The sequence below is a fragment of the Neolamprologus multifasciatus genome, chromosome 16 (genome assembly GCF_963576455.1).
Source record: "Neolamprologus multifasciatus chromosome 16, fNeoMul1.2, whole genome shotgun sequence".
Classification (NCBI taxonomy): Eukaryota; Metazoa; Chordata; class Actinopteri; order Cichliformes; family Cichlidae; genus Neolamprologus; species Neolamprologus multifasciatus.
Window position 1 is genome coordinate 29,985,524 of NC_140454.1, and position 12,298 is coordinate 29,997,821.

Here is a 12,298-nt window from a genome sequence, read left to right on the forward strand (position 1 = left end):
TCACCAACAGATGGAGCCGTTAACCTTTGAGCCTGAACATCGTGCGCACCATCTGGCAGCAACAGTTGTAATTGTTGCAGTCACACAGGTTGCTTCGCTGCTTCCTGAGCTTAATGTGTGGAGCCTGTTCCAACACCAGACTTCAAAAACACTGGTGTCAGAGCCTTCAAAGCTGGCACAAACAAAATAACAATGTCTCCCATTGGAAGCTGAAAGCAGCTCTGGCAGTTTGACTGTCTCTGTGACACATTAAAATCTTTGTGATGCAGACAATGACTTGGCTGTGCTAATACCCATAAAAATTTGGAGTGCGCACTGCCAACTGCCGTGGCTGTAATAACAAGAGGTGAAATACAGATTTTATTTGTATTTTTTTTTTAATCTTGCACATGTCTGACAGCGCTATAAAAGAACCCTTCTGTCAAAAATCGAATCAATTAATATAGCTTCTCCATCCAAAACGTGTCTGTGTAACTCTTTGGTGGCTGAGAGCCTCTGACGTCTTTCTAAATGCAGTAAGACAGGTGAACTAACACCAAACTGCAAGTTATCAATAAAGCCAGAAGACAGATTGAGGCTTCAGAGCAAAGTGTCAGCATTCTGCATGGGTGTGACAAATGTACTCTCCACACTTACGCTCATCTCTGGGAGTGCTGCTGACAGATGCCCAGAATAGAGTGGAGTAACACTTGTTCCTGACCAGTGCATTCTGGGCTGCGACTGGGGAGGTCTCACAAGGCAAACAGAGCTCGGAGGCTCATCCATCAACTGGTGCACGCAGCTGAAAACGAACCGGCCCTACCTCCCGTTGCCCGCAGAAAGAACTCACATTTCCAACTGCAGACACACACGTGTCGGCCTTGTGGCAGGTCTCAAATGTTCACTCAGATGACACAACATAGAGCTCGGTTCCAACTCACCATCCATCCGGTGTTCACTCCTCCCAGCTGAAAGTTCTCAGATTTTTTTTTTTTTCTTATACACCTTCAGAAAGGGCAGGATCTGTGTTGTGCATAATTTAAGTGACTTGTGAATGTGACATGATTACTGATGAAAGACATGGCAAATCCAACAGCTCACCTCTCAACATCCTCTTTCCTCTTTGAGCCCACAGGTCAATCACACTGAAGCTGCTCATAAAAAGCACCGAATTTGTATAACTGTCCGATCGGATCAAAGAACTGGCAGACCACCGAAACCACCGAAATCAAAGCTCACTTCAGTCTCAGCAGTCGTCACTGCGTACGAAGTTAAAGGTAATATATTTTAAAAACAGTGGACTTAGTTCTTAACTGGGAAGTTGCTGCTGTGATTTGCTGATGACAGCATAACGATTTAGCATGAATATAAAGCTGCAGATCTGTTGTGATTGGTGTGGATGTAAAGATACTGCTGTAAATATCAGCGAGGGAGACTTCCTGTGTTACCTGTTCTACAATTGTTCTTAAAATTGAACTCAAACATGATCAATTAAAGTAATTTGATATAGATATTTTATTCCTCTTAGGAATACGTTTAGTAAATTACAAAAGAAGAAAACTCATCAGCGACTCTCCACTTTGATAATAAATGAATCATTTCAGTCTTTTTTCTAGCGCAGATGGAAATAACTTTCAAATCTCTTTCCAGCTTCTTTTAATTTGCTTGTTTTTCTTTGCTTGTTTTACCAAAGGAACAATCGCTTAATTGTGATTTCAGTGAACAAAAAACATGAAGTCCATCTTCTGTGTATTCCCAATTCAGTCTTTACCCGAAGGATCTTAAACCATAAAACAGATGAGCACGCTTGAATCAGCCATCAGGCACCAGTTTTAGTTCCAATTAGCTTATTATCACCTGCACGCAATACTAAAGTTATTTTTCAGCCTACATTTACACCAGGGGCATCGTGGTGGGTGATGTAGCGTTGCCAGAGATAAAGTTTAGGGGAGTGGCTACTTTGATTGGCAGGTGTTCTGAAAAGGAGCTGTAGTTCGTAGCTGTCTGCTAGGTCGCATTTAACATGTTTGTGATGCCGCTAAGTTTCAAAACATTATTTATAGTTATTTTTGTCTACTGTGTGGTGTAGTTCCTCCAAAAAATTCAGATTTTATTGAGTCAAATTCTAGTATTTTCTTGTTATATCACAGTTAGGATTTGATCTCAGGTTCAGTTCATGAAAGTTTTGAAGTGCCGTCAAATCGAAATGATTGAAGTTATCAAAGATTTTACGTCTTTGTAAACGTTTGAAAATAAAGAAAAAAGGTTCATTTTCTTGAGGCTAAAAGAGAGCTCCCTCTTTCTCTGCTCTAACTATCTGGCACATTGTTCAGTGAACTGCTAACTGAGCTTATTTTTACAGTGCTGAGTGCTTGAAACCTGGGAGATCATGCCAAGCACATTCTCAGCACTCCCCCCCCCCCCCCCCCAATTCCTTCACTGATGAGCCCTTTACTCAGATCTCAGCAAATTTAACCAGACGGGGATCTCAACACTCAAAGCAATACAGCGAGTATAGGAACTGACAATGTGCTTTGATTTTAGAGATGTGCCTTCTGCCGGCTTCCTTTGCTTCTTTGCTGCATGCAGGAAGGCAGCTTCAGCAGTTTGCAGGGATATTTTGGAGGCAGTCTTGGAGTTCCACCTCCGTTCCAGCATTTGTGAAGCCCAAGAATGTAGGCTGACAGATTTTGTGCCTCATAGGAGGAAAACTCTGTCGAAATGAAGCAGAAAACCAGCTTGACAGGGGAGTCCTCCCCAAGGGACACAGTCCCTCCTTCCAGGGGTGTTTGCTGAATATTTGAAAAACACCTTTTTTCCGAGTGTTTTCTAACAGATCCTGATTCCAGGCAAGCCTGAAAGCCATTTCATTACAAGTTAGTCCTGCATCAGATCCAGAGTTCTAACCTATTTTGACACGTGCATGTGCCACTTTACTTAAATCCCTCTCTGTTCACACACTCATTAAAAATAAACAAATCAAGAAGGCTAAAAGACACACAGTCTCCTTCAAATTAAACTTTGATGAGGAAGATTTCCTTCCCCGCATCACAGCACCAAGAGACAACAGCTGCTATGAGAGACGAATACAACGGTATCAATTTTTTGACAGTACTTGAGGTGTGCTGGGCAGGGATTTAATTTAAACACTATTAAAAATCCAAATTATTGTTACACTGAGGAGAGGGGCTGAGGTTTATCAGCCGTCTCTGTCAGGAATTTTTATGCAGCCTCAACCTAAAACAATGCATCTATGGGCAGTGAAGCTCATTTGCTGGACAATACCAGAGTGTGCAATGAAAGGCCTGGTGTTTATCAGGGGAACTGCATTGTGGAACACACAGACAGAGAGGTTTAACAGGCATGACTGGAGGGAATAAACACAGACAAAGGTGGGAGCCACAAAAGAACAGACTTTTTTTTCAACCTGCAATAAAAGTGTCACAGTTCTTCGTTGTTTCATTATTTTGCAGTCGCCCTGCTCTGACAGAGCTCATTAAAATGTAGCAGGCAAAGAGAGATACCTACCTTGGCATTGTAGGCTATGTAATGCTTGGCCAAAGCTTCTGGGGTGTGCATCCATGATTTATCTGAAATGATACAGACAGCTGACTCAGTATGACAGACTTAATCACCCAAGTTAATACAGTACAGGTACAATTAGCCACATGCATTCAGTGGTTAAATGTGAGGCAGTGAGTAGAAGAAATTAGCTGAACCTTTTAAAGAGGAAAAATGGAGAAAATTGGCTCATTCTGCGAGACACAGTGCTTCTTTCCCATTTATTCACACCTGAAAGCTTCACATCACAAGTACAGTTCACCGCCACAGATGTGAGGGTCTAGCAGCATCATTGGAGCACCCTTTTAGGGGCATACCAATGAAAGCTAGGCAAGGGAAAATGCTGATTTTAATTTCACACCTCAAGTTATCCAACATGAAAGGTAATTGGACCTGTGACTTACTGGTCTAAATCCCACTTCTCAAACTGTGTGTGCTTTGACTGAACGCAGCAAATTTCAGAGGCCGTGCACTGTTTTCAATAAAAATGCAAACGCATGGAAGGAAACAGAGCCCGATGTGCTCTAGGTGGAGCAAATTAGAGGGGAGATGCATCTTTTTTTTTTTTGCCTGTCCCGTTTGGCTCTTTTGCCATCAGAATTATTGTCTAAAGGCGAAGAAAGATGCCCAACGGATTTTCTTTACCAAATTGACCATCCCAGCTTTCCGTAATGATCTATTTGATTCACCTTTTATTATTTATTTTATTTTCACTTGCTGAATACGGGACAGACTTGACTGGGGAAAGAAAAGGGAGAAAGAAAGAGGGAAAGAAAAACAGTTGAGAAGAGGGACGGGGGAGAAGGGCAAAAAACAAAAACCAACAGAATAAGCAGAAAAGAAAAATACATATATCGATCACCTGGATCACCTGTTGAGAAAGAAAAAAGAAAACAAGCAGAAGAAAATGAGAGTAATAGAATAAACAACATCACAATGATATATGGGAATATGACAGTAAATACTAAATATTAAACATTATTGTGCAGCACGTAAGATCGACAGCACAGTGTGCTTTGAGGTAGGAGCCAAAAAGGGTGTAGTTTGTGTGTGTGATCACCCGTGTCTACACCTGTGAGCATGGACGCGCTTGTTTTTTTAAAAGGTTCCTTCATGTAATGATCTGCTAGAGGGTGTGGGGGGGCCACAGCCCCGTCCTCCAGGGCATGAAGCAGGTATGGAGGAGATCAAAACTCCAGACATCCAGAGGCCCTCAGAACACAAGAGACCAAGGAAGACCAACAGAGGGGCAGCCGCGCCACTGTCCCAGAAAGAGCTGAGGAGAGTCCCAGATGAGGGGTCATTCAGCAGCCACGGAGCAGAAGCCAGGGGGGGTTGCAGTGACGTGCCCGTGAGCTCCGCCGGCAGCCAGCTGTGCCTGAGTGACCGAGCCCCAGGCCGAGAGGCCGGGGGCACCCCACCTCCGAAGTGGCCCGAGCGAGCCCCAGGCTCCAGGCCCCGATAAGCAGCCGCCAAGGAGTGAGCCGGTGTGTACCCGGACGCCCATCCCCGGACACAAAGAACCACCAACGCACCGATGTCTGAGGGAGTCCGCCCCCGGCAGGGGAAGTGGTGGGGGGAGATAGGCCTCCAAACCTTGGAGGGTCTGAGATGTCCTCAGAGAGGTGGCGTCTGATACCCAACCTGACATATGGACACAGACATACAGGCACACACAGATACAAACATCCATTCCCACCCTCATGCTCTCATATGCAATTACTCAACACTCAACTAACGTGGAGACAGACATAAAGAGACGCTGTACACACAATCACACTCCCCAAGCGTACTCTACGAACCGGGTCTAGGTACCCTTGCCCCTGGAGGGGGGAACTGCACCCAGACCCAGGTGGTGCTACCCTTTTACCTGCGGTGGGGAGAAGCAGACCGCCCCGACTCCGCAGCAGCAGGGAGGCCCCACTTTCCGGACCCCAGTCGGACGGCCAACTCCTCCTCCTAGCCCCCCCGCTCCAGCAGGCCGCAGAGAACGAGGGTGAGAGAAGACTCCTAACCTCCCTCCACCCGCTCATTGTAGTGTTGATGTATGTGTGTTCTAAGGTGCATTTAAAACCCAGGAGGACATGGAGCTACCTGCCAGAGAGCAGCAGGTAAGCGCATAGCCCCTCCTGCTAGCCCTCAATGTCTACGTGTATTTAAAATTGAGAGGTGGGCAACAACGCCAGGGGTGAGGTGTACACCCTGATGGTAATTGGGATTCCGTATAGCGTGCCCACACCCAAGATCCTATATGTATGTGTAATGAGAGTGAGTAATGTGAATGTCTAAGTTGTGGGATAAAATTGAGGCAGAGGCAGCCAGAAGGGGACAGGGGGGGGGGGGGGGGGGGGGGGGTTACCTCCTCTGCACCCTGGTGACGCACCCCTACTCCAAGGCCCTGCATGTGTGGGTGGTTGTGGTGGAGCGGGACGAGGGAGGCAGCTGGAGATGGGGAGGGAAGGAGGGGAGGGGCAAGGCAGCTCCCCCGCTGACCCCAGTAGGCACCCCCATACTCCGCGACCCACCAGGGAAGGGGGGCCCAGGCCCATCCGAACCGGGGCCCAGTGCAGCGGCGCCGCCCGGCCCCACAGAGCCCGGGACAGTCCACCCAACTCCACCATAGAGAAAACTACACCCACCCCATCATCCACTCTTGATGCATCTTTGCAAGTGGACAATGTTTCCATATCACATAAGTATGCGTGCCCTGTTACTCCACTTCAAAATATCAAAAAACAAGATAGAGACGGTAAGGATTGGAGGACTTAACGGAGCAGACACAGTGAGAGTGCATTTTACCAGTTAGCTACAGTTAACGTATCCAAGCAGACTATATAGAAAACCAGTCAGATTCTTCGTGTTGCTGTCACCTGAGTCGTCGCTAGGAAAAAGTATGTATTCCAAATGTGGACAGCCAGTAAGATGTTTATGGAGGTTACTTGTCTCCAGAAGCAAGCAAACTAAAAGTAAAGTAGCAATTAAACGTTGAAAAGTGCGACGAAAACTAGAAATGAAGAACTTCAAAGTAAAAGCTGATTTTTTTTAAGTGTTGGTAAGGCAGAGCTTTTACATTGAAGGCAAGCAGTGTCTGTTACACATTTATTTAAATACAGCTCAGAAGTCAAAATAGCAACAGTTTGCAGACAAGTCGGTGTCTTTCATACAAACAACAGGCGACCGCAGAAATCTGCTTGTATCCACAGCGATCACAAGGAAGTTTTTGGTGCAGCACCTTCTTTGCAAACATTTTACTTACGCTACATGTCGAGTTTACTTGCTACTCATGTTAAGCAAGCTGAGCAAACTGGGTAGCTTGGCTGCCCTCTGTTCAAACACTTATTTGTGTTTTTAGTGTATTAAGTTTGGTGGTTTTCCCGGGTTTGGGTACATGTCAGAGTGTGGTAGTGGATTACATCTCTGGACTCATCATTTGCGAATGTTGTTAGCTAGGTGAACTCGTAACTTGTGTGGTGTTTAGCCACATTAGTTACAATCAGTACAAGGGCGTCTCTCTTCAGTTGTAGGTGGTTACGTGTTTGTTTGATTGCTTCAATTCCTGATAGCTCATTTTGTACATCAGAGACCAAATTAGAGTTAGAAAGACAATCAAATTTGGTATAATTTGGGGTCCACATGCCACTGCATGCAGTGTTTGGTTTCTCAGTAAGATTCACTCCTCACTGTGATACCCAGTTTAAACACAGCAACCTGGTGACAGTCAAAATATTCAAGCTGAGGCCTGACAAGCTGTATGCGCTGGCTGATTGTATATTCTATCAAAAATCTATGGGTTTACATAGCCTGGAAATAAACTTCCATACTTCTTAAAGCATCTAATTTAATAATCCTGCATTTACCATAACATGATTTTAACAGTTTTTTAGACATGTGGCAGCTTTTGAAACATCAGTAAATCCTTAAATAAATAATATTTGTTTACATAGAGCATGGAGTATTTTGTCTGTGGTGCTTTGATGAAAAGTGGCCAATAGGGTGGTCTGCTAATTTGTTCAGTATTGTCTTCGTTCTCTATTTGCAGAGCTAATCAAATGTGAAACTACACACAAATGGAACCATTTATCTTCAAATGGTTCCATCAGATAAAGGATTGCATAAAGTAATATCTTTTGCTAGCATTGGTTAAACTAAATTAGAACCTTAAAACACCATCTCTCTCAGCTGAAACACTACTCCAATGCCACTGCCAATCAAAAGATAATCTGTGTTTAATCACTTGAGTTTTAGCACCGGTGTATTTTTTTGTTGGGCAAATCATCCCACAGTGCCTATAGTTAGTGATTTACAATTTGCCCTGGAGACAGTCTTTGAAGATTTACACCAACACAAAGTGAGCAGTGGTTCAGAGATCATTACAGGTCACTGATGACACAATCCAACGCGCCCATTATGCCATTTTCAGCATTTAATCACCCACTGATTAAGGATTCTTTTCGCTTTCCATTTCCACATTCATAAACGGCTTATCGCCTCGTTAATGAATCTTGGGACAAAAGATGCATGACTGTGACCTTGGGGCCACTTGGCTCCTGTGGGTTGATTGCGTTAATCAAGACTTTGCAAGGTGCAAACGATGTGATGTCAACTTTACCGCGTCCTCTGCACAGGTACGCTAATTACTTTGTTTACATTCATGTGCTGGCTAAGTGGCTTGATGAATTTAAAGTCTGTTCTAATTAGTGTTAATGTGGTACACCGCATTTGTTTAATTGTGATTGCTTAGAGTTGCTAACCTACAATATTATTTTCAAAGAAACGTTGGCAAAAGAGGATGTAATATGTAATGACGAAATGTTATGGAAGATTTTTTGAGATTATACATTTTAATTACAATAATTTATTTAGCAATTGTTTAAATTCACAGATTTAATGTGATGCATATTTGCCTGCCAAAAACAAATACAAACTATTGTGAATGCGTAATATTTGACTCATATGCTGTTAAAACTCAAACTAAATGGATGCAATACATTTAAAATAATCTGAGTTAACACGACTGACTATTTTTACAGCTGTAAGGCAAACTGTGTTGACTTGTTTGAGTAATTTTTGATGGGGAAATATGAATCACATTACGTTTATTAAATGGTTTATTTTAAAATAAGCGCCCGTATTGTGTTTTCTATCCAAATGAATAGAAAACACAGTACTGTGCAGAAGTCTTGAGCTACACATCATTATCGGCGCCAAGGAGGTTATCTTTTTGTAGGGTTTGCATGTCATTCAGTCATTCTGTCTGTAAACACGATAGTTCAAAAAGTTTTTAATAATTCTAAAATATCTGCCAGGTGTGCAGAGTGGGGTTATATTAACATCCATTAAAATTAGGCTTCCATCCACTGAGTTCTTCAAGGTCACCTTAATGATATATTGGTCAAAAGTTGACAAAAGAAAAAACCCTTAGCACTAGAACGTAACTATAAGTGTGGTGCTTATTGTCAACATATATAGAAAGTGTTGTATAAGGATTTCTAATATCCCGTCATATCTGACCTCTGACCTCTCCTTCAGTGTCAACAGACTCATCTACAGGTCAAAGTGATATTAATGCCATATAGCAGGATTTAAAACTATGTTTCTTACTGCCAGTGCCTGTATTGAAATCACATCTGCATGTAGTAAGTGATATATGGGGATTGGAAATATCACATTACCTTGGACCTTTGACCTCTTCATCAAGGTCAAATGAGGTCAAATTGTCATAAATGGCTTTTATCTTCAAAACAGTGATTAAAATTCGTCTGTCTTTGTTTGTATTAAGGAAATGATACTGGTGTATGGGCTAGAGATGGCACGATACCACTTTTTTATGTCCGATACCGATATCATAAATTTGGATATCTGCCGATACCGATATGAATCCGATATAGTGTGTTTTTTAATCAACAAAACGTTTTTTTAATATCTTGCTGCATTTTGTATAAGTTTATACTCAAGTTTAAATAAATAACAACACTAAAGCTATTCTGTTATACCTGTATGTAAAAAATACACTGCGCCCAAAATATTTCATAGTTCAGCAACACTGATCAATCTAATAAAGTTAAACCTGCTCCATCCTCCCTATTCTGGTATTTTAAAGAGTACTTAGAAGAAATTTTAAGCAACCTAACTAATAGGGTTGCAAACTCCCAGCAAAAAAAAAAAATAGGGAACCACCCTCCACCTCATGATGCTTAATCGATGTAATCAAATTTAATTTGATGCAGGGGGAAAATGCACAAAAATAAATTATTTTTCAAGAATAATTAAATAGATTCAACATCTTTCTTCAACAGAATTGCAGACTGCACAGATGGTATCTTCCCAAAGGAAAAAGTACTATAGCTTACTAGGGTATATTAGACTTAACAGTTACTATATACAGTAATGGACTTCTATATATTTTACACAAGATTAAAACTTTGGGTGTAAGAGTCAGATAATTATTTATTAAAAACTAGACATTTTAAATGAGAATAAGAAAGAAAAGTATGTCTTTGTGCCCCCTTTTCCCTGTTCATGCCCTATCGGCCCCCCTGGCTAAACTTTGCTAGATCCGCCCCTGCACAGTTACCAGCTGTCAGCTGCGTAGAAAAAGATCCTGGTGTAGAAAGTAATATTAAATAAATTCTAACAACAGCTTATCAAGATTAAACGTGCTGCTGTTGTTCAGCCGCTGGTTTCCTCTTTCTGGTGAGAAGTGGGCCACAAACTAAGAAGAGAGAGGGACTCGCTACAGAAAAGCCGATCAGCTGATCATTAAGCAGTTTCAAGATTGAAGCAGCAGGAGAGAGAGAGAGAGAGGCAGTCGCTCCAGGTATGGTTGTTAAGCTTAACGTGGGAACGCTTTACAGACATTCAGAGATGAACTTACACACTTGCTTTACTTCTCTCTGGGAAAACGTCCTCAGATGAAATGCTGGTTTGCTAGCAAGGCTACAAATACACACAGCCACTCTATCACGTGATGCACACTGCTGCTACGTGCTACGGTTATGAGCCGAGTTATGCCGCATAGCAAGTTTTGTGAGGTGCTTTTTTGATATTTAATGGATCGGATTACATTTTTTATTTCTCGCCGATATCCGATCCAGTAATTTGGGTCAGTATCGGACCGATACCGATACGTAATATCGGATCGGTCCATCTCTAGTATGGGCATCTAAATATCATGTTACATTTGACCTCTGACCTCACTTTCACATTTCACATCTGCTTTTCTTTCAAGTTGACCCCAAAATGTTTTCTTTCTTCAGTTGTCAAGAGAAAGAGAATGAGCTTGTTAGTTAGAAATATACTGTAGTATTATATATCAAGCTCAAGTTATTAATGTCCTGGTATTTACGAAAAACAAATTTTATAAAAAAAAAAATGAAAAGAAAAATGAAAAACAATAAATGCTACAAATGTAATATAATCCACATAAATAAAAAAAAGAAATACTAAAATAATTTAAACTAATAGCTCCAATTACGCCAAATAAATTACTTTGGACAAATTATAAAAGGCTGCATTTTGCAGTTATTTTTGTTGCACTACTAGTATGTTTGAAAAAATACAATACACAGAAAAGAAGTAAATACTGGACAAAGAATAAGATTTGCACACTGACTGCTTCTTGTGTCCTCCTGTTTTGCTTCAGAGGAGCCAAACGTTCCTGCCAATTTTTGGGGGTTTCACACTGTCTCATTCTGTTCTTACCTTATATGCTGTACTGCCGCACATATATCCCATTTCCATGCAAAAGCTAAAGAAGTGATGGGTAGCCTGAAACTTTTCACAGTCCTGTACATGTAACTGAAATACAGGATCTTAAGAATTTAGACTAAAAAAATTTGAAAAAGTTGATTTTAATTCATTTTGATGACAAACATGCCCACAGCCTTACAGCTAAACAACACTAACACATCAGTGTGGTGGTTTGTTTGCAGTCTCCGGCACTGCACTGTGAACTTTTCTCTACTTAAACTGTATTCCTTCCAGGTTTACTTAACAGCTGTGCAATGAGATTAAACCTGCTTACACCTTGCAATGGCCTCCTCTAAAGCACAATCAATTTCCTAGTGGGAAGCTTGAATGAAAACTGACATAGGAAGCCATAGGCGCCTCCTCCCTACTTTTACAACAAACTCTAAATTCCAAGAAGGAGTCAAGAGAAAGGATGGAAGAGATACTGTGCGGGCTGACACAGCCGCATGGCGGGTAGGCTGGCATTATTTTAAGGTGTCAGCACACACTGCTCTGATGAAAGGAGAGGGGGGGAGGGGGATGCTTTTTGTCTCTCTTTGCTGTTTAAAATGGCAGCTATGTGAGCATGACAAAAACTGGCCACAGTGATGTGTACAGTTGAAATAACTGTTGGGGTGTGAGGAACAGTCAGAATCTGAAGGTCAACTTTGTGTGGATGAACTGTCAAGTGTTGGGTGGATTGAGGGAGAATTTAAGGGCTGACAACCGGAAAAGTGTCGCTGCTCCTGTGGCTCATAGTGTAATGTACTTTGGAGCGACAGGTTCTGTTGCATAAAGGTCACAAGTCCTTCATGCATGTTACACTGCAGCTCCAACCATTATTAACAAGAGCTGTCTTCACGTATCTTTCGCATCATAGAATGATCTCCTTCAAAAATAATGCCTATTTTATACTTATTCCTGAGAATATGAGCCTGGGGATTTATTTTATAAATACATACGGACAGTTAGGGCCATGTCCGTAATAGGTCCTTGAAATTCTGCTGCTGTACACCACCCCAGTGGCTTT

General features: G+C 42.0%; 1 protein-coding gene across 5 annotated transcripts in view; it reads right to left on the minus strand.

Moving 5' to 3' along the window:
- Nucleotides 1-12,298, minus strand: part of LOC146501052 (PTB domain-containing engulfment adapter protein 1) — a 99,532-nt gene that overhangs the window by 15,578 nt on the left and 71,656 nt on the right. For all 5 annotated transcript variants that reach the window (XM_085136664.1, XM_085136665.1, XM_085136668.1 and 2 more), the window contains one exon: nucleotides 3,508-3,569. In XM_085136664.1, coding sequence (XP_084992790.1) covers nucleotides 3,508-3,569 — 62 coding nt within the window. The remainder of the gene's footprint in view (nucleotides 1-3,507; nucleotides 3,570-12,298) is intronic.